The sequence below is a fragment of the Rattus norvegicus genome, chromosome 5 (genome assembly GCF_036323735.1).
Source record: "Rattus norvegicus strain BN/NHsdMcwi chromosome 5, GRCr8, whole genome shotgun sequence".
Lineage (NCBI taxonomy): Eukaryota > Metazoa > Chordata > Mammalia > Rodentia > Muridae > Rattus > Rattus norvegicus.
The window spans coordinates 107,544,851-107,568,830 of record NC_086023.1 but is presented as its reverse complement, the minus strand read 5'-3'; the positions used below and the strand labels follow the sequence as shown (position 1 = coordinate 107,568,830).

Genomic DNA, 23,980 nt, shown 5'->3' with positions numbered 1-23,980 from the left:
ATTCATTTTATGTGGCTGCTGTGTTTTTTCTGTTAGTCAAATTTAATAGAAAGCATTTCTACTGTTCCCTTTTCCCCCTTACAATATTGCCATTTTAAGGAGAGATTAAGCAACTTGTGTTGGTAAATGCCCTCACTTGCTCTTGATTTGAGTCATTTCGTCCTTATGGTCAGGTTCAAGATGAACCTTTGGGCAGGAGTACTGTACAGGTGATACTGTTTGCCTTTCATTGCGTTACATCACGCATTTGAGCACACTCTGCTCAAATGTCAGAAGTCGTGAAACACAAGACAAAAGATTGAAACAATAAATATTAGAGGTCCAGTAATCTAGAAACAAGTACAGTTCTTCTGCTTTTCACTAGTAATTTTTATCAGTTACAACTTGAAATCTCCCCCAAATTGCTATTAAAAACAGAGGACATCATTAACTTTCCCCCATCTAATTTCACAGGGGTTGTATTACATAGCTATAATGGGTAATAGCCTCCAATGGGTAATAGTTCTCTTGATTCAGCAAACTGGTAATGAATATTCCTTCTTTCCCATCAAACAGTATCTACTGTTTCCTAGATCAATAGTTCTTTGTGAAGGAGGGTTATATGTAGAATGACTCACTGCTTAATACAATGTGTTGTTAGGAAAAAATTTTTTTTACATTGAATACTTTTAAAATTATATGCTTACTGAGCATCTGTGTGTGGGTATGTGCATGTGAGTGTGGATGCCCTCAAAGGGGTCACATGTCCTGGGGATCTGAGGTTACACTTGGCATGGGTGCTAGGGACAGAACTTGCTCTTCAAGTCTGGAACAAACTCTTACCCACTTGGACTGGCTGGGAAGTGGCAGCTCACACCTCTAATTTCAGCACTTCGGAGGCAGAGGCAGGCAGATCTCTGTGAGTTCAAGGGACAGCCTGGTCTATAGAGCAAGGACAGCCCGGGCTATGCAAAGGACTGCTGTCTGGAACCCCACCCCACCCCACAACAAAACAAAACGCAACGAACTGGTACTGTTAAGGAAGAGGGAGAGTCTGGCTACTAGATGGGAAGAGAGGAAGCAGGGCTGTGGGTGAGGTGAATTAAAGCCATGATGAATATGTTTAAAAAATTCCATTGTGAAACCCATTACTTTGCATGATAATTAAAAAAAAATTTTCCTGTGGGGTTTTTTTTTTTTTTTTTGAAAGAGTGTCTTTCATGTAGCTGGGGCTGGTCTTGAACCTGTTTTTAGCTGAAGGTGACCTCGAACTTGCTTCCTCTTTCTCACCTCTGTATTACTAGGATAACAGGCGTATAACACCATGCCTGACTCAGGGCAGTGCTTGAGACAGAATCCACAAACCTTGTGACAGCAGAGGTGTATCTCAAACCTTTACACCATATTTAGAACAAGAAGGGCCAAGCATGATGACACACACCTTTAATACCACAGCTAGGGAGGCAGAGGCATGTGGAACTCTCTGTGAGTTTGAAGTCAGGCTGATCTATGTAGAGTTCTGGGTCAACCAGAACTAAATTATAGACTCCGTCTAAAAGTAAATTATAAAATATAGAAAAAGTTCCAAAAGAGAAAGGAGAGATTGATAAATATTTTTTCTGCGACAAAAACTATAAATGGAAACTAACAAATAAATGTAATCAGTCAAAAAACTCACTTCTTATAGATTTACATGAAAAAAAATCCATATTAACTTTTCCATTGTGGATTATTTGCAAAGTGGGGAGTATACCCACGGATTATTCAGGGTTGATGGTAAATTGCTTAACCCAACCAAAATACATGATCCTACTAGAAGGTAGTAAATCTCTCTCTTAGAGGTTTTATGTTATTTCCAAGCCAGTGTCACATCATTTACTATATGGAGGGCCTGCCCCCTTTCTTCCTTCCCCTCCCTCCCTCCCTCCCTCCCTCCCTCCCTCCCTCCTTCCCTCCCTCTCTCCTGTCCTTCCTTTCTTCCTTCTTCCCCTTTCGGTTCTTTAATTGATTATTCAGCATCTGCATTAAATTTTAGACCTGATGTTCTCCATTTCTCCAAATAAGGCAAAATGTAGTTTATGTTTAAGGTAAAATGATTACTTTGACTCCCAATTCGCTGTTATATGAGTGGAAGAGGTGAGCTGGCATGTGAAGATAAGCAAAATTCCCACCAAAAACCACAGAGATCAACCCCAAAGGATAGAAAGGGCTGGAGAGATGGCAGTTAAGAGCACTGGCTGCTCCTTCAGAGGACCCAAGTTAGATCCCCAGCAGCCACACGTGGCAGCTCACAATTATTTGTAACTTCCGTTTCAGGAGATCTTCTTATGGCTTCCGCAGACACCAGACATACAGGTGGTACACAGACATACATGCAGTCACTCACCCAAACACACAACAATAAAAGAACAAATGTCAGGAGGCTGGGGAGACGGAGTAGTCAGTAAAATGTCTGCTGTGCTAGCTAGTTTGAGGTTCTTCACTTAGATCACTAACGCCTACATAAAGGCTAGATATGGTGTGCTTCTCTATAAAACCTATCCCTCACTGGTGGGGGCACGGTAGAGACAACCGGATCCCTGGAGGTTATTGGGGACCAGCCTAGCAGAATTGATAAACTTTAGGATTATGAACAGGCCCTTTCTGACAAAACAAGACAGAGGACGGGCACCTGTGGACCCTACACCCCTGCATTTGCGAGATAGCGGGCAGAAGATTAAGAGCTGAAGAGCTGAGTGAGTTTGGGCTATGTGAGACTTTGTCCCCCCCCAAAACAACACACAGACACACACACACACACACACAGACACACACACAGACACACACACACAAACACACACACACAGACACACACACACAGACTCACACACACATACACACACACACATACACACACACACACAGACACACACACACACAGACACACACACACACAGTAATGGAAAACTGCCTATTAATCTGTGAAGAGATGAAGAAGAAATCAAGATATTATAAACCATCCTAGCTTTGAGATAATTTTCCCCTGCAAGTTGTTTCAGGCACTTCCCCTACCTACAGCTATTTTGCCGAGGTTCCAGTGGGGCCAGGGAGACATGTTCATTCCCACTCTATCAATGGACCTCAATATTTACAGTGCCTCGTATTGCTCATCTTACATAACATCCTCGATTAATTTTCAGGCCTTGAGGTGCTATTTATTAAATTAGGGATACAGCCTACCAAATTAATAAATCATTGCTTCAGAGACACTCATGCTCTGAATGTATAAATGTATCGCTTAAATGACTCTTGGGGAATAATTTACACACGAAGAGGCTCTGTGGGTTAAACAAGCCTGGTGCATTGATTATATCTGGAACAAGCCTTTGCACTAGGTGGCTGAGTGGATATCAAAGTATATTCAGTTAGTTCCAGACACGCTGCCCTAGAACCCTAAGTTAGATATAACTAAGCACGTAATGTTCTGAAGGAACACTTCCACCAGAAATAGTGCTTTTCAGCCCCCGGTCTTGAAATCCTTTCATTGTGGGATTTGTTTTTACCTAAAAGAACACCAAGGAAATGAGCATAGAAACACTAAAGTTCAAGGCCAAGGAAATTAGGAATTTGCTGCCAGCCATATTCTCCCTTTTCAGGTATTGAAAGGTGGAACTGGGTTGGAGGTTTAGCTCAGTAGTAGAGCACTTGCCTAGCAAGCGCAAGGCCCTGGGTTCGGTCCCCAGCTCCGGAAAAAAAGAAAAAAGAAAAAAAAAAAAAAGGTGGAACTGAGGGCAACAGTAACAGCTTCTAATCTGCCATTGCCTCTTCTAGTCCTTTGACTGTTTGTGTCAGATTTCTATGCTGCCTGCTTATGTGTGACACATACAGCTATCCTAACCTTAGGTGTAATGAAATTCAAAGAAAGAAGAAATGATTTCGGTGAACTTTCTCCTCTGTGTCACGGAGCCATGGACTGTATGATAGCAGGAACCAGCATTCATTCTTATCTTGTTTTTACTAATTATTTTAAAGATAAGGTCTCATGCATACTGGCCTAGCTTCAAATTCTCTGTGTAGCCTTCAATTTCTAAATTCTGGCTTCTACCTCCCACTGAGTAGGGATTATGAGTGTGTCCACCATGACCAGTTAATAGGAATCAGAGAGGCGAACCTAAAGCTTCTGGCGCGTGGGGCAAGCATTCTGCTGGCTTAACTACACTCCAACTCTTAGCATTCTTACAGTCTTGTTCTTGACATATGCTCCAGTTTTGGTAAACCGACATAGGGAGATATTTTATAAAACAAACAAGCAAACACCCAGTAGGCCTTAGAGGGGGAGCTTTGGTTGTTCTGAATGTGCAGTTATCAAAATGTCTATTGTCCTAGTGTCTGGTAGTTTTTCCATGGGCCTTCCCCGTCCCTGACAAACCCACATAGCAAAGGGTGGAAAATGGCTACTTTTTGTTGATTTGGTTAGCTGAGTGTATGTACGAATAACCTGTCATAGTGAATGGGTAAAATCTACTTGATGGTGCTTTGTAACACCCTAGTTATACTTGAAAGGCTGTGTTTCCCTTTTGTTCTGGCAGAAGCATCATTCCAACTGGTCTGAAGTTCCAAACTAGCAAACTGGTGAGATGGGAAGGCTGGAGCCAAACCAGTGGTGATGTGGTGGTCCTGTGAGGAGTTAAGCTCAGACACACAGATCCTTTCCATTCTCCAGCACTGTTCTTATTTAACTTGATGTTAATCACTTTTCCATTCATTAGAGTAACCCAATTTCATACTGTACTGTATACATCACAGTATGAATTTCCGTGGGCTAATTTCTATTTGAACAAGGAAATGCTTTTATCATTGATCACTTTATTTTAAATATTCCTATTCTTTGCTACCTAGCACTGACGTCTGTCTTATGCCGTACACTTTTTCCATGATGTCCAAGCTTGGTATGTAGCTGTGATTAGCTTTGAAACCTACAGGCTCCTGCTTCAGCCTCCCAAATGTGATCCACCACTCCGATTGTTTTAAGTGCATTTTCTACACTTAACGTTGTTATTATTTCAGAATCAATTGACAGGAAATACATTTGCTATCACAGTTTTATTGTTGTTAACGGCGAACTTATTAAAATAGCTACAAATGGAAAGACTGGTGTAAATTCCTTTGTTCAAAGTTGAACCTGGAGTATTCCGGCTTGTGTTTTCTTTTTCTTTTTCCTGGTAGAGAAGTCTTTTTGTTGTTAAGGAGGGTCAAGTAAGGACGCTGGTGGAAGGGCTCTGTGCGCCATCTACTGGCATATTTTAAATCTCCAGCATCTGCAGACGGGGAATTACTTTACATTGGGGAGGAGGGTTAAGGCATTTGAGAAAGGAAGGGTGTTGAGGGAAAACTCTGTCAGATTCTATGATTTATTTGTGATTGCTGGGATAAATGAGAATCCTGCAAATATCACACACGCGCGCGAGTGCGCGCGCCTGTGCGCGTACGCGCGCACACAGACATACACTCACAAGCAAGCACATGGTCGAGGGGGTGGGGCAGGGACTCCCTCTTACAATACAAGTTCCAGTTTCTGGAGAGAACACCAAGAGAGCAACTCTGGAATCAATGCAAACGTTGAATGTTCACCTTTCAATTACTAAAGACATTCATCTAATCTTCAGTTTTCAACCTCATCATTCAAAATAGTCCTCTGCAATTTGGTTATTTGATAACTGGTGTATGAATGCACAGTACTTAGCTATACCTTGCTTACATCCCCCACACAACAGCTCTGTTTAACTTAGCGCTTACACAAACACACATGAGCGTACAAGATTACATGCACTTATAGATGTGGTTGAGAAATATGTCCTTGGACTTCTGTTCAAGTCTCCCCACCTCTGTGTGGAATTCTGGAGATTGGGTGTATCAATTTTAGGAGAATCACACTATGAGTTGGAAACTTGCTGCTTTGAACTTGGCTGGACCTGGTCTCATCTAATCCCCCATCATCCACTTTGTGAGTAGTGGGAAGAAAAGAACATGGTCATGGAGAAGGCACCCCAGGCAACCTCCTTCCCGTTATTCTCAAGTCTTTAATGCAAGGACGGAGTGAGTGAGTTGTGCTTTCAAGGTCTCCAGGCGAGAGGAAAAGAGGAGAGCAATAAAGTTGAGTCAGAAAGAGGAAGAGAGACAGAAAACCCAGGGAGAAAGGAGGACAGAAGCTGACAATCCAGAGAAAAGGGGTGGTGAACAAAAGAAAGTCTGGAAAATAGCCACCTCCCCAAACCAATTCAAGAAAGGAGTTAAGAGCCAGAGAGGTACAAGAACTTTATTTAACGAAACAAAGTCACACCCATCTTTCATTTTCGTATCTCGCCTAGATCTTATCCGTTTCCTTTTTAAAGGTTGTCTGGGTTTCTAGAGGAAGCTAGTAACTCTTTTATTTTCCCCTTTCGCCTCACGTATGGCTTGATATTCTACCCATGGCCACTGAGACAAAATACAATCGGAGCTGGGGCATTTGTAGAAGAGCGACTCTAGAACACTTCTGCGAAGGGTTGTCACCCGGGAGCCTAAATGGGTTAATACCCAGAGATGGATTGTGCTGGCTGTCACCAATATGCCTAAAGATTATAATCCAATTTATGCACATTACAGTCAGTATTAACTTTATCTATTTTAAGGCTCCCAGTAGCCTGGTGCGCCCTTAGAGAGAGGGCAGACCCTGATGCAACCCAGCAGGTTGTCAGTGGTGTGTGTGGGGGAGCCACAAGAAGCAAACAACTGGTTCCCAGAGGCTCTGCACCGGGCACTCCCAGGTGTCCCGCCTCCACCTGGGCACGGTTCACAGTCCGGGAACACCGAGGCGGGAGGCGTTTCCTAGGAAGGAAATGACATTCTTGTTTCGCGTTCATTTCTTTTTTAAGTTTTCAGTAACGGCGGCAGGAGGGCGGGGTGGGCTGGTGCCTCCGAGTAGATAGGGAAAGGGATTTAAGGGTTGCTGCGGGCTGTTCAGTCCCAGAGATTGCTATTAGGAGGCTTTTTTTTTTTCAAAAATTTTTTTGTTGCGTGGATTTCTCTCGCTCTCTGTTTAAGTAAGTTTGTTTGGGTGTGCGTTCTTGCGATTTCAGCACAAACCCACAAAAATCCATGGTGGAAAGTAAAAACAAGCCTGCTCCCCCTTCCCAAACGTGCTCACTGCCGCCAAAGACTTGAATTAACTACCCCATCTCCTGCGGCTGGGGGCTCCAGGCAGTGGCCACATTCCAGCAGTTTTAATCCGTTTTTTATTGTAGGGCGAACGGAGTTTGCACAGGGGCCGGGATGGCTCCCCAGCTGGCCGCTCTCCCAGTGCCAGGCCCCCTCCCTTCATTTCCTCCCCCTCCCCCATCAGGAACCTGTTACTTTAAGCGAGGCGTTCCAGTGTGGCGCTGCGGGCCGCCGGGGTTTCGGGAGGCGGCCTCTGATTGGCTCTTTCGAGCTCCCCCTGGCTCGGTCGCTCGGCCTCCCCGCGCGCTCCGCCCCGCCCGCGCGCCCTCCCTCCGCCCCGAGAGGCTCGAAGCCCGGGTGTCAGGCGCCACGGCGCATGCTCCGGACTCATCTCTGGCCCCGGAGCTGCTGCTGCTGCTGCTGCTGCTGCTTTTGCTTTTGGGGCTGAGTTTAATAAGCGAGCGAGAGAGCGAGCACGGGGTGGGGTGGGGGCAAAGGCAGAGCATGTCCGCCATCTACCCTCAGCTCCCGGGCGCGCTCTCATTCATAGCAGCCTCTTCATGAATTACAGCTGAAGGGGGCGGGGGAGGGGGGTACCACACAACACCCCGGCAAACCTCCGGGCCCCCAGGCATGGCTAGCTCGGTAAGTACATGCAAAAATAATAATAAAAGCCCCCCTCCCTCTCCTCCTCCGCCCCGCGCCGCCGCAGCCCAGACAGCGCCAGCGCTCCGCGGTTCCAATTAGAGAAAGGTTGGTTTTGCTCGCGGGGAGCTGCCGCCTCTCCCTCCTCCCCACCCCCCCCGGCGCGCGCGCACACACTCGCACACTCGCCGCCGCCGCCGCCACCACCACCACCCCCCCGCGCCTCCCGCCCGCCTCGCCTCTTTGCAATCGCAAGAAGCGCACTCACACTCCCTCTGGCTCACACACGCGCACACACACACTCACACCCGGTGGAAGGAGGCGAATAATAACTCAGCCATATTTCAGCCGCCGCCGCTGCCGGGAGCTGCGGGCACGGTCCGGGGACGCGGCGAGCAGCCTCTGCGGCCGCACCTCCGCCGCCGAGCGCCGCGGCCGCCACGATGGTGCGTTCTCCGCGGCGCGCGCGTGAGCCCGAGTGTGCGGGCTGACAGCGGCGGGGCTGCTCGCAACTTTGCCCCAGCGGCCGGTGTGCGCGACCAGGACTCGGCGGCGGTCCGCCAGTAGCCCTGCCTTTCTGCATTTCGTGGCTTTCGCTGGCGGGGGGAGGCTGGAGGGAGTTTGCGACCACTTTGGCTCTTGAAAGTGTGCAGCGTTGGCTCTTGTTGGACTGGCCTTGCCGGTCGTGGGGGGCTGTTCGCCGAGGGGTGCGGGGTGCTTTGAGTTGTGGATGCCTTGGCGTGTTTTCGTGCGGGCGTGAGTGAGTGTGTGTATGTGTGACGACGTCTCATTCTTGTGCATGAACCCCATGGTAAGAAAGAACACGGGAGTTTGTGCCCATTAGCAGAGGCTGCCTGTAGTTTCCATTCCGCCTGGCACCGCGCTCCACACGCACGCACACATACACGTACACAAAGACTTCCTCGGTGTGTGCCTGTCGCCGCGGTACTTTCGGGGAGGGGGTTCTCTAGAACCCCGGGTCCCCCATCCCAACCACCTCCCCTCCCACGCCGGGAAAGAGCCCCAGCATCCCCTCCTGATTGTCTCCTAATTTGTTACCGACGCGTTTGTTGTCGTGCTTGCCATGGTGGTCGTGTTCTCCCCTTTCCCCGACCCCCTTCGCGACTAGGGGTAACATTCCGTTACAATCCCAGCCGCTGTGCAGAGGCGCCGGGGGCCCCTGCGGCCCGACCCGGTGTATCTGGGGGTGTGGGGTGTGCGCGCCCACGCGCGTGAAACGTGGATGGAGAGGGCACTGGCGTTTCCTTTTATGTGCGTTTCAAGGAGGAGGGAAAAAAATGTCAGGCGCAATGTTGAGCAGCGAACGGTCGCCTTCCTGTTGTTCACTGCTGTCTCTCCTCCCCCTGCCCGCAGTGTGCCGTGCAGGTGAAGCTGGAGCTGGGGCACCGCGCCCAGGTGAGGAAGAAACCCACAGTGGAGGGCTTCACCCACGACTGGATGGTGTTCGTGCGCGGCCCGGAGCACAGTAACATTCAGCACTTTGTGGAGAAAGTCGTCTTCCACTTGCATGAAAGCTTCCCTAGGCCAAAAAGAGGTAGGGCTCGAATACAAAAGAGACTTGATAAAAAATGTCTTTGCTCCAGAGGAAACAATCGCGGGGCCCCGGCGCTCCCCGGGCCGGTCCCCGCCCCCCCGCGCCGCGCTTGCCGGTCTAGCCTGGGACCCGGGGGCGCGGCGCCGTGCTGGCCAGGGCCGTGCTGGCCAGGTCTCTGCTGCCCGCGCGCGCGCGTGCGCGCGTGAGTGTTCGACTTGGGCTCAGGGAAAGTCACCACAGAGAAAGGACCGTCAGGTGTCGCGTGTTTATTCCTCCCAGGCCTCTTGGGTTGCTGCAGGTCCTTAGGGGAAGGCGTAATTAGTTACTGGGTTTGGAGGTTTGGAGAGCGAAGCTGGAAGGAATAAACAGTTTGCATCTTTTCACCACCTCCCGGAGAAACCTAGCTTTACCTGTGTTACTAGCCAAGAATGCATTGGAGGTAGTTATTGTTCCGTTTAGAGAAGTCGGTTCTCTAGGCAATTCTGGCCTTTTCTGTGTTTGAGACACTAGGTGCCAGTCGCTGTAGAGTGTCCCTATGGGAGTTAGCCTCCACCTCACAGCCTGGATTTTACTAGTTGGGTGACTTATTCCCCCCCACCTGGGGGTGCATTTTACTACTCCAGTAGATTTTGGACTACCTTCTGCACTGTCTTCTGGTTGGGACCCACAAGGGGAGGGAGTTTCCTTTAAGGTTGCAAGCTAAGTTTCAGGCAAAGGTGCTGTTTTGCCAATTTCTTTAGTTCCTCTTTCCGACACCTTGATCCTCAGCCATAAAGTCGGGCTTACACACTCTTGCTGAGGTTCTGTGGTCCTGACCTCTTCAGTTAAACAGAGCAGGACAGTTCGGGGGTGGGGGTGTGTCATTTAAAAAGATGTCTGAAGAGGTTCTGAAAAATACTGGTTTTTCTTTCCTCCTGCCTCTGGAAAGCTACTGTCTGGTCGTTTGCGTTGGATTACTGGAGGTAACAGTAGAAATACAATAAGGTGCTTTGTTTGTGAGCGGCTTTATTTATCTAAGTCGACCCAATGGTTAGTAGTTATCTCCCATTTGATCCGTAATCTTTATTGGCATCTAGAACTCCTGCAGTTTCTTAGAGAACATCATAATAAATCCATTCTGCTTAGAGTGATGGGGAAATTATTGAACATTCAGGGCTGGATAAAGAAAGGAGAAAGGATGTGCGCCTTTGAGGTGGCAGGGTTGGGGCTTATTTTTATTTTTAATGCTTGTGTGGTGGGAAGTAGGATTTTATTTTGTGCCATTCAGTGGTTAGGTTTAGAGTTCCCTTTCAAAACTTGAATGGTTGAAATTTTGATGGGCTTTGTTGAATGGTTAATAAATACATCCAGCTTCTAATAGACCGTAAGGGATTGCATGGCCTGTAGGAGATAATACTTAGCATTTGTTAGCACTTTAGAGGAACTATATTTTGTATTTCTCCAAAGTCATGGCAAGGGTGCCATCCCTGTCTGCAGGTGATGGGGGACAGTGCTTGATGGAATCCTCTTTTCCCATAAGTCTGTAGAGCCATTGCAGAGGAGTTTAAACAAAAGAAAGCCCCTCCTGGGCTCCTCCATCCTCTGTTACAGCCACTTGGCTGCCATTCATTCAGGCAAAGTAGACTTTAGAAAGCAATATTCATTGTGTCAGAGAAATTAACTCAGTTGTTAGAAAATGTTGCTCTTAAGGTAACTTTGTTTAGGCACCTTGATAATCATTCAATCCCTCTTCTTTTGTATTTACCACCATTTCTCTGCTTCCTGGGTGTGTGTGGTGATGCTGCCCTGTATATCCTGTAGTTACAGATGTTCTGCCCAGCCTGAGAGAAGTAGGGGTCTCTGTTCAGAGCACACACCTGAGAGGTGGGTTGGGCCCTTGATAGTAACAGTGTCTTCTCACATTTCTCGGGCAAGGGATGTCTGTTCATTGGACTTTACAATTGCAGTTCTCAACCGGGGAGTTTCTTCTTTATGTCGACGATAAGCCATTGTTTTAAAATGTTTATTTTTGGATTTTTATTTGTGTTGTGTGGTTCCCATGATGTGACAAGTCCTGGGAAAAACGCCAACTTATATCGCCCAGGAGAGACCTTGTCATACTGTAATTACACATGATTCAGATTTCGAGAGGTTTCACTGCTCGTTGGGAATAGCAGCTGTAAACTCAAGCAACACCAAGCACGATGTTTAATCCTGGGATCTGTCTTTTGGCTTATCAAGTCTCTGAAAATGATAAGAACAACTGGAAAATAAGATTGCCAGGAATTCCCAAGGCTTCTTCTAGCACCTTTTAAGGTGCTGCATCTTGCTATATAATTGATATAATTGATAGGATAAAGTTTAACTAATTGGAGATGGGAGGAACTGCAAAAGTGAATTGAGAAAGATCTGAGTACAGTATGTTTGAAGGAATGCTTCTACTCTACGCTGTTATTAGTGACAAGTTAACTCTTGTGCATTATATACAGTCACTAACAAGCTGAGGAACCCCAGGACTGAGTATGAATGGTTCAGCCATGAAGATACAAGAGTCCTTAGCTTTGTAATCCCGGGTTTAGAAAAAGCAAATTGATTTTCAGGTTGATTTCCTTTACTTCACAATAATATTATGAGAACTTGTAGAGGAAGAAATTATAGTATTTTCAACTTGTTGCCAAATGAGAATTATATATACCATTTTGGAATTGAGCTAATTGGATTTGAATTAATGAGGTTTTACTCTGTCACAAAGACATGTGGGAGACCTTTAATTTAAAACTACTGGCACACAGTCCTAGAAAAAGAGATTTTGATGAAATAGTGAGGCCTAGAATATCCATTAGCTGATGAAGAATAGGCAGGTCAGAGCTGATGCATTTCCAGACTATCTGTTTGCAGGAGAAGAGCATATCCTACATATTATTACCAAAGATTTATGATGGTCTGATATGACTGAAATGAATAGTCATATTCAAAACATTCCATTTAAAATATTAATGTTTTCATTTTCAGTCGGATCTAGATTTCGGTGAACTTTCCTTCCAATTATAGCCGTCCTTAATATCGCAATCTGTTCTATTGACATTTATGATGTGAAAGCTCTTGCTTATTATTTTATGAAAACTAATTTGGCCCCTGGTATGAATGGATAGCTTTTTACTTGTCGCCTCTAGTCCTCTGAGTGGGCAGATAAAACATAATCACTGCCCTCTTCCGGCTCTCCTTTGGTTTAGGAGTGTGTGATTAGCTTTGTTCTATAGCTCTGATTTTGTATCTTTCGAAGTCATTTGGATAAACTTTCTTTATCAAGGACCTAATAATGCGGAGATTCCTTAGTTGAGGACTTTCTTGTATATTTTGTCTTTGGAGACATTTTTAAAAAAATGCACAAGTTGAAAGAATGAGGATGGATAGATCTCGGCTGCCTGAAGTTGTGAGGAGAGTTGCACTGACCAGCGAACAGCCTTAGACCTTATCAGGGCAAAGCTACAGAAGCGACTTCCTGAACCACTTGACAGGTGACTTGCTGGAGGAATCTCGTCTGTTAGTGAAAATGTCAGCTGGGCACCGGAAGCTGGAAGGCATCTGGCTAAAATCTATTAAGATTTAAAATGTTTATGTCATTGAATTCAGCAGACTTACCAGGGATTTTTCTAGTAGCTATGGCTTCCCAAGTATACAAGCATCGAGTATTTCTTGTGACTGTGACTGTTCTTTTAATAGCAAAAATTAGGAAGGAAGACATATAAGGGTCTTCAAACGGGTGTGCTTAAGTGGTGACAACCTGTAAAAGGTGACAGATGGGGTTGGGGATTTAGCTCAGAGGTAGAGCACTTGCCTAGCAAGCGCAAGGCCCTGGGTTCGATCCCCAGCTCCAAAAAAAAGAAAAAGAAAAAAAAAGGTGACAGATGTGTAGGTAAATGTAGGCACATGTTGAAGATCGATAATTGGTGAGACAAGTCGTTAAGTATGCGTGATCCCATTAAGGAAGTGCCTCAGATTCTGCATGTGTGCGTGCGTGCGCAGGTTGTGGGCACTGGGCATTGGTCTTGCCAGTAGTTGCTTTGAGCAGATTTTTGTGTTAGTGATGGTGGGATTTTACTTGAAAAAATAAACCCCATAAATTTAAAAGTCATGATGACCACACATTAGTCTGTAAGACTGAAGTAGAAGGAATACAAATCCAAACTTTCCTTTTTAAATGGGCGAGCACATCATCATAAGAGTGATCTTTAACTTGGAGAGGTTCTGCTTTTCATGGTGAAGGGGAACTAGGGTTAGGAGTACACATTGACCCCAGAGCCGGGTTAGGAGATGTCTCTGGTCACCGTCTGTTTTTTTCATTTGAGTTATGAGAATAGTTGTTGAAGCACAACTTGCATGTCCAGGGTTAAATATATCATTATTCTCAAACTTATGAAACTTCGGGCTCACAAACCAGACTTCAAAGGGCTTTTCCGTGTAAAAATAACCAACGTGCGACCTATCAGTATATATTATTTTAATGAAAAATATTTTTAAAACAGCAAAACTTAATGAGAAGCGGTGTATGTTTCATGGTACAAATGTCTTTAATGTCTGGTTTCATCAGTACGATGCGTGGCAGCTTCATCCACAGTTATACCCAGTTAGCTGTATTGTCACGCAGCCCCAGACAGATTGTGTGCCTCAGAGACTGAGACAAAGAAACATGGAGCCATCGTAAAAAGAGCTGTAGTGTCACCATTTCGAGAACCGGATCTGAGGAATAGTGAGACTACACTCTGGAAATGGCTCATGGAATCTAGGTATTCAGCATACAGCCTGACATGGATAAATTACCTATCATGTACAGAGTAAGTCCCCTTTGTTGTTGCCACTGTTTGTTTGTTGTCACTGTTGTTGCCTGTACTACTCCTGCTCACGTCCCAGAAAAAGAAAGGGTAGGAGTTTCAAGGGTTTTCCTGCTCAGGTGCTCAGGGAACAACAGTTATGTCACTGTGCTTTCACAAGAGGAGAGTCCAAACTGAAGTGCCACTGGGTGTAATTTATAGCTGATTTTACAGTCTGTTTGATGATATACTATTTGTGTTACACAGAAGTTTGTACAGTCATTATGTTAGGTGAGCCCTGTAGAACCGCCTCTTAACTAAAAATGGTGAGACACCAATTGATTTTTGTAATTTTACCTTAAAGATGTCATGGCTGTCTCTTTCTCTCTGTCCCTGTCTCTCTCTCTCTCCTTTTCCTCCTCCTTTCTCTTTCCCTTCTCTTCTCTTCTTCTCTTCTTATCTTCCTCTCCACCCCCACCCTCTTTCCCATCTCTTGGTGTTTTCAGTCATCCAAAGAAGTGTGCATAGAAGATGGGAAATTATTGGACTAGAATCATGGCTCAAGGTTGAGAGGGTTCTGACAGCCTTTCCAGAGGACCCTGGTTCAGTTCCCAGAACCATGTGGGTGGTTTCCAACTGCCTATAAATTAACTTCAGCTCTGAGGCTAACCTGCACAGACATGGAGTATACCCACACAGACCTTACACATGCACATGTAAATAAATCTACTTAAAAGGTAGGACATTGTATGCCACAAATGGACAGTGTTGCCTTTATGAAGTGTTCATATCATTTTAAATGTAAATGAAAATCATGTTTTTACTAAGGTATAGATATGTATGCATTTATAGAAAAAACTAATAAATATACAGAAGCTATTTGAAATTGTCATAGATAAACAGTTAATATTTTGGTAGACATCTATTCATATGTATATGTTTTAATCATTACTATATTTTAATTATTGTATTTTTGATTAATGTATAATACATAATAAAATAATAATATAATAATTTTGTATATATTGTACAGCCACAGCCCTCTTTTTCCTTTTAATCAGACTCAGAGATTTGCAGTGATTGTGGGTGTAGACACAATGAGTCACCTGTGCAAAGAGAACTGCTAATAAATGGTGGTCAGTGTTTACTTTTAAAGCATTGAGTAACTATTCACCTATATCAGTGGAGAAATGTTCAGTAATAACTACCTTTATAGGCATGACCTAGGATTTAATTAAATAGTAGTGACCACGGTAGATAACATTTTAAACAAAAAAGTACTGTGGCTACTTTTATATAAAATCGTATTCCTTTTATGGATTGATTTAAGATGTTCTCCTAGGGTGGGGGCTTGAGAGATGACTCTGTGGATAAGAGAACTTGCTGCTTTTGCAGAGGACCTGGGTTCAGTTCCCAGCACCCACTGGCAGCTCACAACTGCTTACCTCTCTAGTTCCAGGACATTGGATACTTTATTTCTGTGAGCACTCTGCATGAGCATGGTGCACAAACATACATGTAGCCAAAATAGTCACACATATAAGATACATAGTTGAAGTTTTTTCTTTGTGACAAAATCATTAGGAGAGCTGTTGGTGCATAGTGACTAGCAGCCATGTCCTGGCAGGGTCTCACTATATATGTAGCCCAGGCTGTCTTAGAACTTTTTATATAGACCAGGTTGGCCTCAAACTCACAGAGATTCTCTTGCCTCTGCCTCTCAAGTGCTAGAATTAAGGCCTTTTTTAAATATGTGTGTACGTGTGGACACATGTGTTTGCAGAGTATCTACAAGAGGTGGTTTGCTCCTTCTACTTTGTGGGTCTCAAGCACCTTTATCCACTGAACCGTCTTGCTGGCCTTCAAAGTTAGCTTTATTAGAGAATGAAGCTTGCCTTTACTTCTAACTCTGAGGTCAGCTTTCTTAGAGTAATAATTGGTATTGATTATAAAGGTGATCATTAATCCCTGTTGATTATAAAGATGTTTAGTTGAACTTAGTTATTGTGTTTGAGGGTTGACATTGTCAGAGCCAAATAGTTTTCTTTTTTTATTTGAAAATATTAATTTTATTAAAGCTGTTTTGTTGTTTGTTTGCTTGTTTCTTTTCAGTAGAATCTATAAGTTATGTCATCATCTATACCAGGCCAAATGTTTGGTGCATATATGTTACTCGTAAAAAGCAAAACATATTTTAACAGTTTCTGTAAATGTTAATAATCTTTCAGTATGGGCTGTCGTGTGGCACAGCAGTTAAGAACATGTTACACTCTTGCAGAAGGCCTGACTGACCCTAGCACCCATGTTGGGTGGTTCCTGACTGTCTTTAGCTCCAGCTCCAGGAATCTGACACCTCTGTAGACACCTGTGGTCACATGCACGGACCTCCCTCCCCTCAATTAAAAAAGAAGTTCTATTATAAAAAACCACTAGAGAACAGGATGTTTGTCTTGTTCTGGGCACAGGTTTAGTTGTAGAATACCTTTTAGTTTTTGCAGCTAGGATTTGTGTCCACTTCCATTTCCCTCTAAGGGTACCAGGAGGACATGGCTATCTGGTTCTTTCAGGTGTCTGTTCATTTTGGTGAACGTCTAAGATACCTTGAACAGGAAAAGGCAAGACCCCCTGAGCCCTCCATGTATTGTCCATACTTTACACTATGTGCATTGATAAATAGTTCTTAGTGTGGAAGAACATTCTATTTAGCAATAACAATAACAAAACAAAACGAAGTAAAACAAACAACAACGGGAATACCCCTTTCCCTCTTTTGCTTTCTCTTCCAATTCCTGTACTATTTGGAACTCAGTGAGAAATGGAGAGTTTGGGCTGCTGAGATTTGCTTGCTGCCAGAGATGTGTCACTTAGCGTGTACGTGGCATGGAGTTGTCACAACATGCTCCTTGTATGACTTTTTGTACGTGTGCTAGGTGAGTTGATTGCCTAAACTGCTCCTCACATGCAGCATGGTGGAGCAAATGCCACATGTCACGTGCTCATCCTGTCCTTATCTGAGCATCTGTCTTGTTTCCCTTAGACTGCATCAGAGTTAGGCATGGGGCAGTGCTGGCCTCCTGTATCACTAGATCCTGCCCATGTGCTTTTATACCCTTTCTAGAGACTGCAAGTTTTGGGTTTCTTTGTAGCCAAGGTAGATAATACAAAGAAGGAAAGGGTTTTAGGCACCCAAACTTGGCTTCTACTGGCTAAACTGTAGATTGCCTCTCATTTCTAAAACATACTTTTTCTGTAGCTCAAGAACTGTGTAAACAATACCATCCATCGCAACATTGTATGTATTGAACTACTTCTTTTCTAGAATAGGTTTATCTTTGTTAATAGGCAAAAATAAAATTTCCTCCTTAAACCAGCTTCTTACTGTGTAATCCTGGCTGACCAAAAATCACTATCTAGACCAGGTTGAACTCAAACTCGAAGATATCTGTCTGCTTTTTCTGGGATTGAAGGCATCCACCACCACATGCAACCCCCTTTTTCTTTATTATTATTGTTGTTGCTAAATAAAAAATGTATGTGAATCTGTGTATGATATGTTTGTATGTAAGAGTGGGCATGCATGTGCCTTGGCATGTGTATATTGCTTAGAGGACAACTTTTGAAGGTCCATTCTCTCCTTCCCATACCATGTGGGGTCCTGGTTAATCCACAGGTGACCCACAGGTTGAACTTAGACTATCAGGCTTGCATGTCAAAGCCATCTTGTTTGTATTTTTTTAACCCTGATTTTCCCCCAACCCCATCTTAAAAAAAAAATCAGGTGTGTGTGTGTGTGTGTGTGTGTGTGTGTGTGTGTGTGTGTGTGTGTCAATGTTCACTTGAGTGTAGTACCTACAAGGGCCAGAAGAGGGTGTCAGATCCCTTAGGGCTGGAGTTAAAGGAGGTTGGGAGCCACCAGATGTAGGAACTGGGACCCAAACTTGTGTCCCCTGCAAGAGCATTAAGTTCTCTTAACTACTGAGCCATCTTCTCAGCTCTGTCGTGATCTATTTTTGCTGTGTTTTAAAAAGCTAGACACATTTGAAAGAATTGGTCATCTCTCAATTATTTTACTTCATGAAACATACCCAGACTTTGAGGCTTAGAATTGAACGAAACATATCTCAGGCCCTGGGAAGCAGTGTCCTCAGAGCTGCAGGGAAAGCCTGTGTGACTTAAGAGAAAGGGGATGTCTGAACAATAAACTACTTTTCCAGCTTGGAAGTACTGTTCTTACATTTTTAAAAAGGACAGACCCAGGTTTGTAATTGCTCTGATGCTTTTATAACAGCAACACAGTAACCTCTGTCTGTTAAATGCCCATTGCTTGATTTGCCATGCAGTGCACCTGTGCTATTATACTTAATTTTTCGTTTTTACTCTAAGGAAAATTATTTGGAAAATGGCACCCTCCCCCCTTTTCCTCTTTTGGAGGCTCGAGGGCTCACCCATGTCTCCTGTGTGTCAATCCACAAAGTGTCCTTCCACTGAGATACGCCCTCAGTCTAGAGAATCAATGTTTTCTAAATCGATACAAGAGTGTCAGTATTTTAGAATTATATGATAGGTTTTGTTTGTGTTTCTAAATAGATTAGTACCATTTCTTTTACATCAACCATCAGCAACTACTTACAGGTAACATCAGAAATTACTTACCGAACCTCTGTATTATTTCCAGGGTCTAAAGACACCTTGCTTCTTTTTTTTTTTTTTTTTTTTTTTGGTTCTTTTTTTCGGAGCTGAGGACCGAACCCAGGGCCTTGCGATTCCTAGGCAAGCGCTCTACCACTGAGCTAAATCCCCAACCCCGACACCTTGCTTCTTAAAATGCAAGTTTTGATGGTGTCCCTGGGTCTTTGGGTTTTTCATGTCTTCATCTGATTTGAGATTCTGTAACCTGGCTTGATTTGCTGAGGTGTAATTTAACATGTATCTGCTTGTTTCTACTGCTAGAGTAATAATTGACAAATTGGACCGGCATCCTATCCAAGCAGGAACAGAGTATTCCTAGCATTTGGCCATTCAACATACTTGGAAAGTTGTCCATTTAACAATTTGGGCAGTGTTATAAAATGCTATTAATTGAATCTTAATTGAAGTTGCTCCTTATTTCTTGGTTGTAACATGCCAGGTACCTTTTAGGGCAAGGGGAAAATCAATCTAATCTATTCTTGTTAAGGGAAATTGTCAAGTGACCAAAGAGAACTCAAAACTTAATATATGTGCAGATGAACAAATTCAAACATTGTCAGCACAACAGCACGGGGATGAGAGATGTGTTGGGAAGGTGACGAGTGAGTCTGTGGTTAGCGCTACGCTCCTTATATTCTTCAACAGAGGCTTGCTCTTGAAGTTTCTTTTATCACCGGTTTTACTACTTGATTGAGTTTTGATTTTTTTTTGTATCAGAATGTCCATAATTATTAATCTTTATACAGATTTTGAGTATTTTGTTACAGGTATAATTATATCAATGATGGGAATGGAAGAAAATGCTACAGGAAAGTGTGTGTGTAACATACAAGAAAATGCATGTTACAGTGGTGGGATCTGAAGCAGGACCTCATGCTCCAACTCAGCAAAATACCCTTGAGGAGCAGGAGATCAGGACCTGCTGTCTGTTGCTAGCGAAGTTTGTTGGATTTTTACAAGTTTTTTTTCTTATTCTTTCTGTGCATGTATGTTGTACCTGCACTTTCATGAGGCCTGAGGACCACTATTTTTTCTTTTTAAATACAGGGTCTACGTAGCTCCTAGCTCTTGCTGCTCTGAAACTCACTATGTAAACTAGGCAGGCCTTACACTCACAGAGATCTGCCTGCTTCTGCCTCCAGAGTTTTGGGATTAAAGGTATGAGCCACTAGTTTTTGTTTGTTTTGATAATGTCTTTCCCTGTCTTAGAACTTTCTAGATAGTGTAGGGTAGGCTGGCTGGCCACCTGGCCAAGGACCCCCAGGATGCACCTGTGCTTACCTGTGGAGCATCACATCTGTTTAATTCTTGTTTAGTGTGGTCTCTGGGGGCTGAACTTTGAATCTTGAGCTTGTAAAGCAGCACTTCGCCCACTGAGTTGGCTTCTAGCCTTTGTTTTCTGAGATGATCGCACTGTGTAGCTCTGGCTAGACTGGAACTCAGTATGTACCCAGGCTGGCCTTGAGCTTTTAGGGATTCTCCTGTCTCCATCTCCCAAGTGCCAAGATTACAAATGTGGAACACCATGACCAGCCTCAAGCTGTAAAAACATTTATCTGAATCAAGGCCTTTCTGTAAAGCTTCCATATTACCTGTATGAAATGAAAACTAGAAATGTAAATGTATACATGGACATCTTTATAGTAAACTCTTGTTCCTTTAAAAGTAGTGATGTCATTTGGAACATAAATAAGCAGGACTTTTTTTCTCCCCCCAGGAACATTTTGTGTCTCATTATATAAAAATTTGCCACCACGTTTTATTAAATCCTTTTCTTTATTATCACTATAAATATGAATATAAATATCACCTGCTTAGCTTTAAAGGGACACACACATGTTTTAAGTCTTTCTTAATTCATAGTTGTAAAGATATGAAAATAGTTTAACTTATATATCATTTAAGGCATTTTTGTAGCAGACACAGTCATATTTTATTTTTTGCTTAGTGCCATTGGCTCTCACCGCAGGAGGAGGATATCAGGACTGACTGCTTTAAAGATCATGATCTGTGGGTGCGGAAGTTCCTTATGCGCACTGGCTTAGCATTGGCTGTGGTCTGTAGGTTTCCCTGAGCCATTTCTTGATTCCTTACAATGCCTAATAAAACGTAAATGCCATGCAAATAATTGTCCATGTGCTGTGTTTGTACTTTCTGTTGTTTTTTTGGTTTTGGACCTGAAGAAGCTATTCAGGGCCCTGTGTACTGTTCTGTGAGTTAAGTCCCCAATCCCTAGTCTGCACATCCGAAATACAAAGGTTTTCTTTTTCGTCCATGCCCGGTTGGCTCTCGGATGTGGAAGCCGAAGATGAGGAGGGAGAGCTACATTGTGGGAGAACACAGGGAAGTAGTTTCAAATGCTTCGATTTTTTTTGTGCTTGATAACTTTATTATTTTATCTTCTTGATGTGTAGTGTTAGAAACATTTCCAAAGCCTATATCCTCCTTTAAAAATCAGCTACAAATGAAATGATACTCACGAAGATGCTCAGATGTATGGTGACAGTATTAGTAATCAATAAAGTCTATCTGTGCCTGGAAGGAGAGACCCGCTTCTCTCTCCTTGTTGTTGGTCTTTGTATGCAGTTTAAAGTTGATCATGAAACATTAAGTCAGGCAGAAGCAATACAGTTGGGATGGGGAGGAAAGTTCTTTTTGGGTGGACAGTTGGTTTATATTGCACGAATTTCAGGAGGGCGGGAGAGTTAGTTGGGCACTTAGACCAACCATATATGGCTGGTGAGATGAGCTGGTTACCAGCACTCATATCGGGTGCTTTACAACCATGCATAACTCCAGCTCCTGGGGATCTGATGCCTCTGGCCTACACACAGGCATGGACACACTCAATTAAAAATAATAAGTCTTTAAAAAGTGGTAAAATATGCTTTTTAAAATAATTTTATTTTTATTTTACGTGTATAAATGTTTTGCCTGCATATATGTCTGTGAACCATATGCCGTGTGCGCTGGAACTGGAATTACAGACATTGTGAGCTACTGGAAACCTGAGTCCTTTGCCGAGGCATGTCTCTGGTGCCACCAATGTAGTTTCAACCTGATTTCAAATGTAAGCTGTGAAAATAACTACATGTTTTGAAAAATGAAAATAAAACTATATGCTTCATTTGTAATATAGATGATCGATATAATGGTATAAAAAAAGAAAAGAAAAATTTCCAAAACAGAGTTAATTTCGGTTTTCTTCAAGGGTGTTTTTATTATAAATTTTGATTTTAATTTATGATCCCTTAGGAAGTATCTTTCCTCTTTTTATCATAATGACTTCTTACTATAAATGTACTATGGACTAATGCATAACAAATGTAGGCCAAGCACAAATAACTATTAGCATTGTGCGCTTTTTATGAAACTTACCAATCGTGGTTAGATTAACTCCACCTTAGAATTTTTACCGAATATAAAGACTCGTGTTTGATATTGCTGTTCTTCCTATGGGGTTGCAAACCCCTTCGAGGAAACTGGGAAGGGGGAATAACATTTGAAATGTAAATAAATAAAATAACCAAATAATCAAGTTATTAAAATATTCAGAGAAAAAAACCTCATGTTTGTGACCTGGGTGTTTCCAATGAGCTGCTTGTGTGATGTGGACACTTCAAGCTCTATATGGTCATGTTTGGAGTGACATTATTTTCCCAGAGCTTAATTTAGTTCTGTGGATTAATTTTTTACCTAACTATTTCTGTTTCTTTTGAGAGAGTTCTAAATGGCCTTTGTGGTGGCTGGATTCCTTTCCTTAGGACGAAGGTATGTGTGTGAACAAGGGAAGTAGGACTGACCTGAGACTACTGCTGTTCTAATCATTAACTTACAAAGCTGTCGGGGCTGGAAACAGCAGGCAATAAAATAATTGTTTTTAAATAAAGTCACCGTTTTAAGATTTATTCCAGCCGTGTCCCCAGTGGACTGAGTTAAGGACTGAGAGTTGGAGCAGTCTGGAGGGCCGACTTGAACGCTGCGGATTGTTGGAGACTGCAGACTCTGTTAAATGAGTCTACTTGTCTGCCTTGTTACTGGATGGGCAAGGCCACGGCAGTTCCAGATAGTGGATAATAGCCTTTATTTGCAGCTTATGCAGCGGAGCATATTTTGCAGTAAAGAGGAACCAAAGGGCAAGGTGTTCTCTACTTGTGGGCTTGTAGAAGGCTCAGGGCTTTCTTTATGTCATTGTAGAATGACATTATTTTTGCTGTGGCGTGCTTAAAACTAAAGGGCAAATGATCCAAAAGAATAATCTTGAAATTCAATAGCAAGAAAACTACTTGACATTGTGGGCCGGAGGCCAGCAAACGTGGGGCTTTCATTGAATGCGTGGGAAATGGGGCAGGCCTGGCATTTAAAGGGACAGGGTGCAGTCCTCCAGAAAAGAAAAGCCCTCATGTATGATTTGCTTACTTGGAGAAAAAAATAGACTTAAAGTTTTCTCTAAAGGATCTTTATTGGATCAACTCTTTAAGGCTTTGAAAGACAGGGAGTGGATTTTTTCCTAGCGTTCCCCCACCCCCCAATGCTCCCCAGTCTCGTCTGGAAATTAGTGTGGAGTAAAATTGTTTATAACAGGAGAGAAGCGGCTTTTCAAATAAAAGTACTTTGTAGACTGTTTCGATGGAGGATAATATAATTCTCTCTGAAACTGAGCACTTATTACTTTGTTTATGTAGCCTTTTAAAAGGTAGAGGGGTAGAGGGAGGAATGGGGGTGCCCTAGAGACCCGGGCTTTAGAATTTTCTGTTTTTTCTATGTCTGAGTTTTCCTCCCCCATCCACTCATGAATCCCCCTCGTCCCCCTCCACCACCTCCCACAATCCCTCAATAAAATAGTATTTGAAAGACTTGAGTGACCAGTCCTGTGCAGTAGCTTCTTGCTTGGGGCAGTAATGTACTGTTTTCAATGGGTGGTCTTGAGTCTCCATGGGAGATTTTACAGGCAGTGGCTCTGAGGTCCTCTGAGTGCATTATAGTGAACATGGCCAGTTACATTCCCAAGCTATAGAGAATACAGGGATGGCTTTACGCCGCTGAGTTCCCGCCGGTAATTAGGGGAAAAACCAATTTGTTTAATTGTGTTTGAAGAATTTATGGCTTAAGTCTACAAAAGGGGAGCATATTAACCTAGTATTTG

The 23,980-nt window shown here is 43.4% G+C and overlaps 1 protein-coding gene across 2 annotated transcripts in view; it reads left to right on the top strand.

The window, feature by feature from the left end:
- Positions 1-7,478: 7,478 nt before the first annotated feature.
- The window catches only part of Mllt3 (MLLT3, super elongation complex subunit), a 256,345-nt gene continuing 239,843 nt past the window's right edge, over positions 7,479-23,980 (top strand). Inside the window, exons 1-2 of one of the 2 annotated variants that reach the window (NM_053718.4) lie at positions 7,479-7,800; positions 9,175-9,355. In NM_053718.4, coding sequence (NP_446170.2) covers positions 7,789-7,800; positions 9,175-9,355 — 193 coding nt within the window. In that variant the 5' untranslated portion in view covers positions 7,479-7,788. Of the gene's footprint in view, positions 7,801-7,952; positions 8,247-9,174; positions 9,356-23,980 lie in introns of those variants that run through there. The other variant, XM_039109122.2, reaches the window with a different exon arrangement.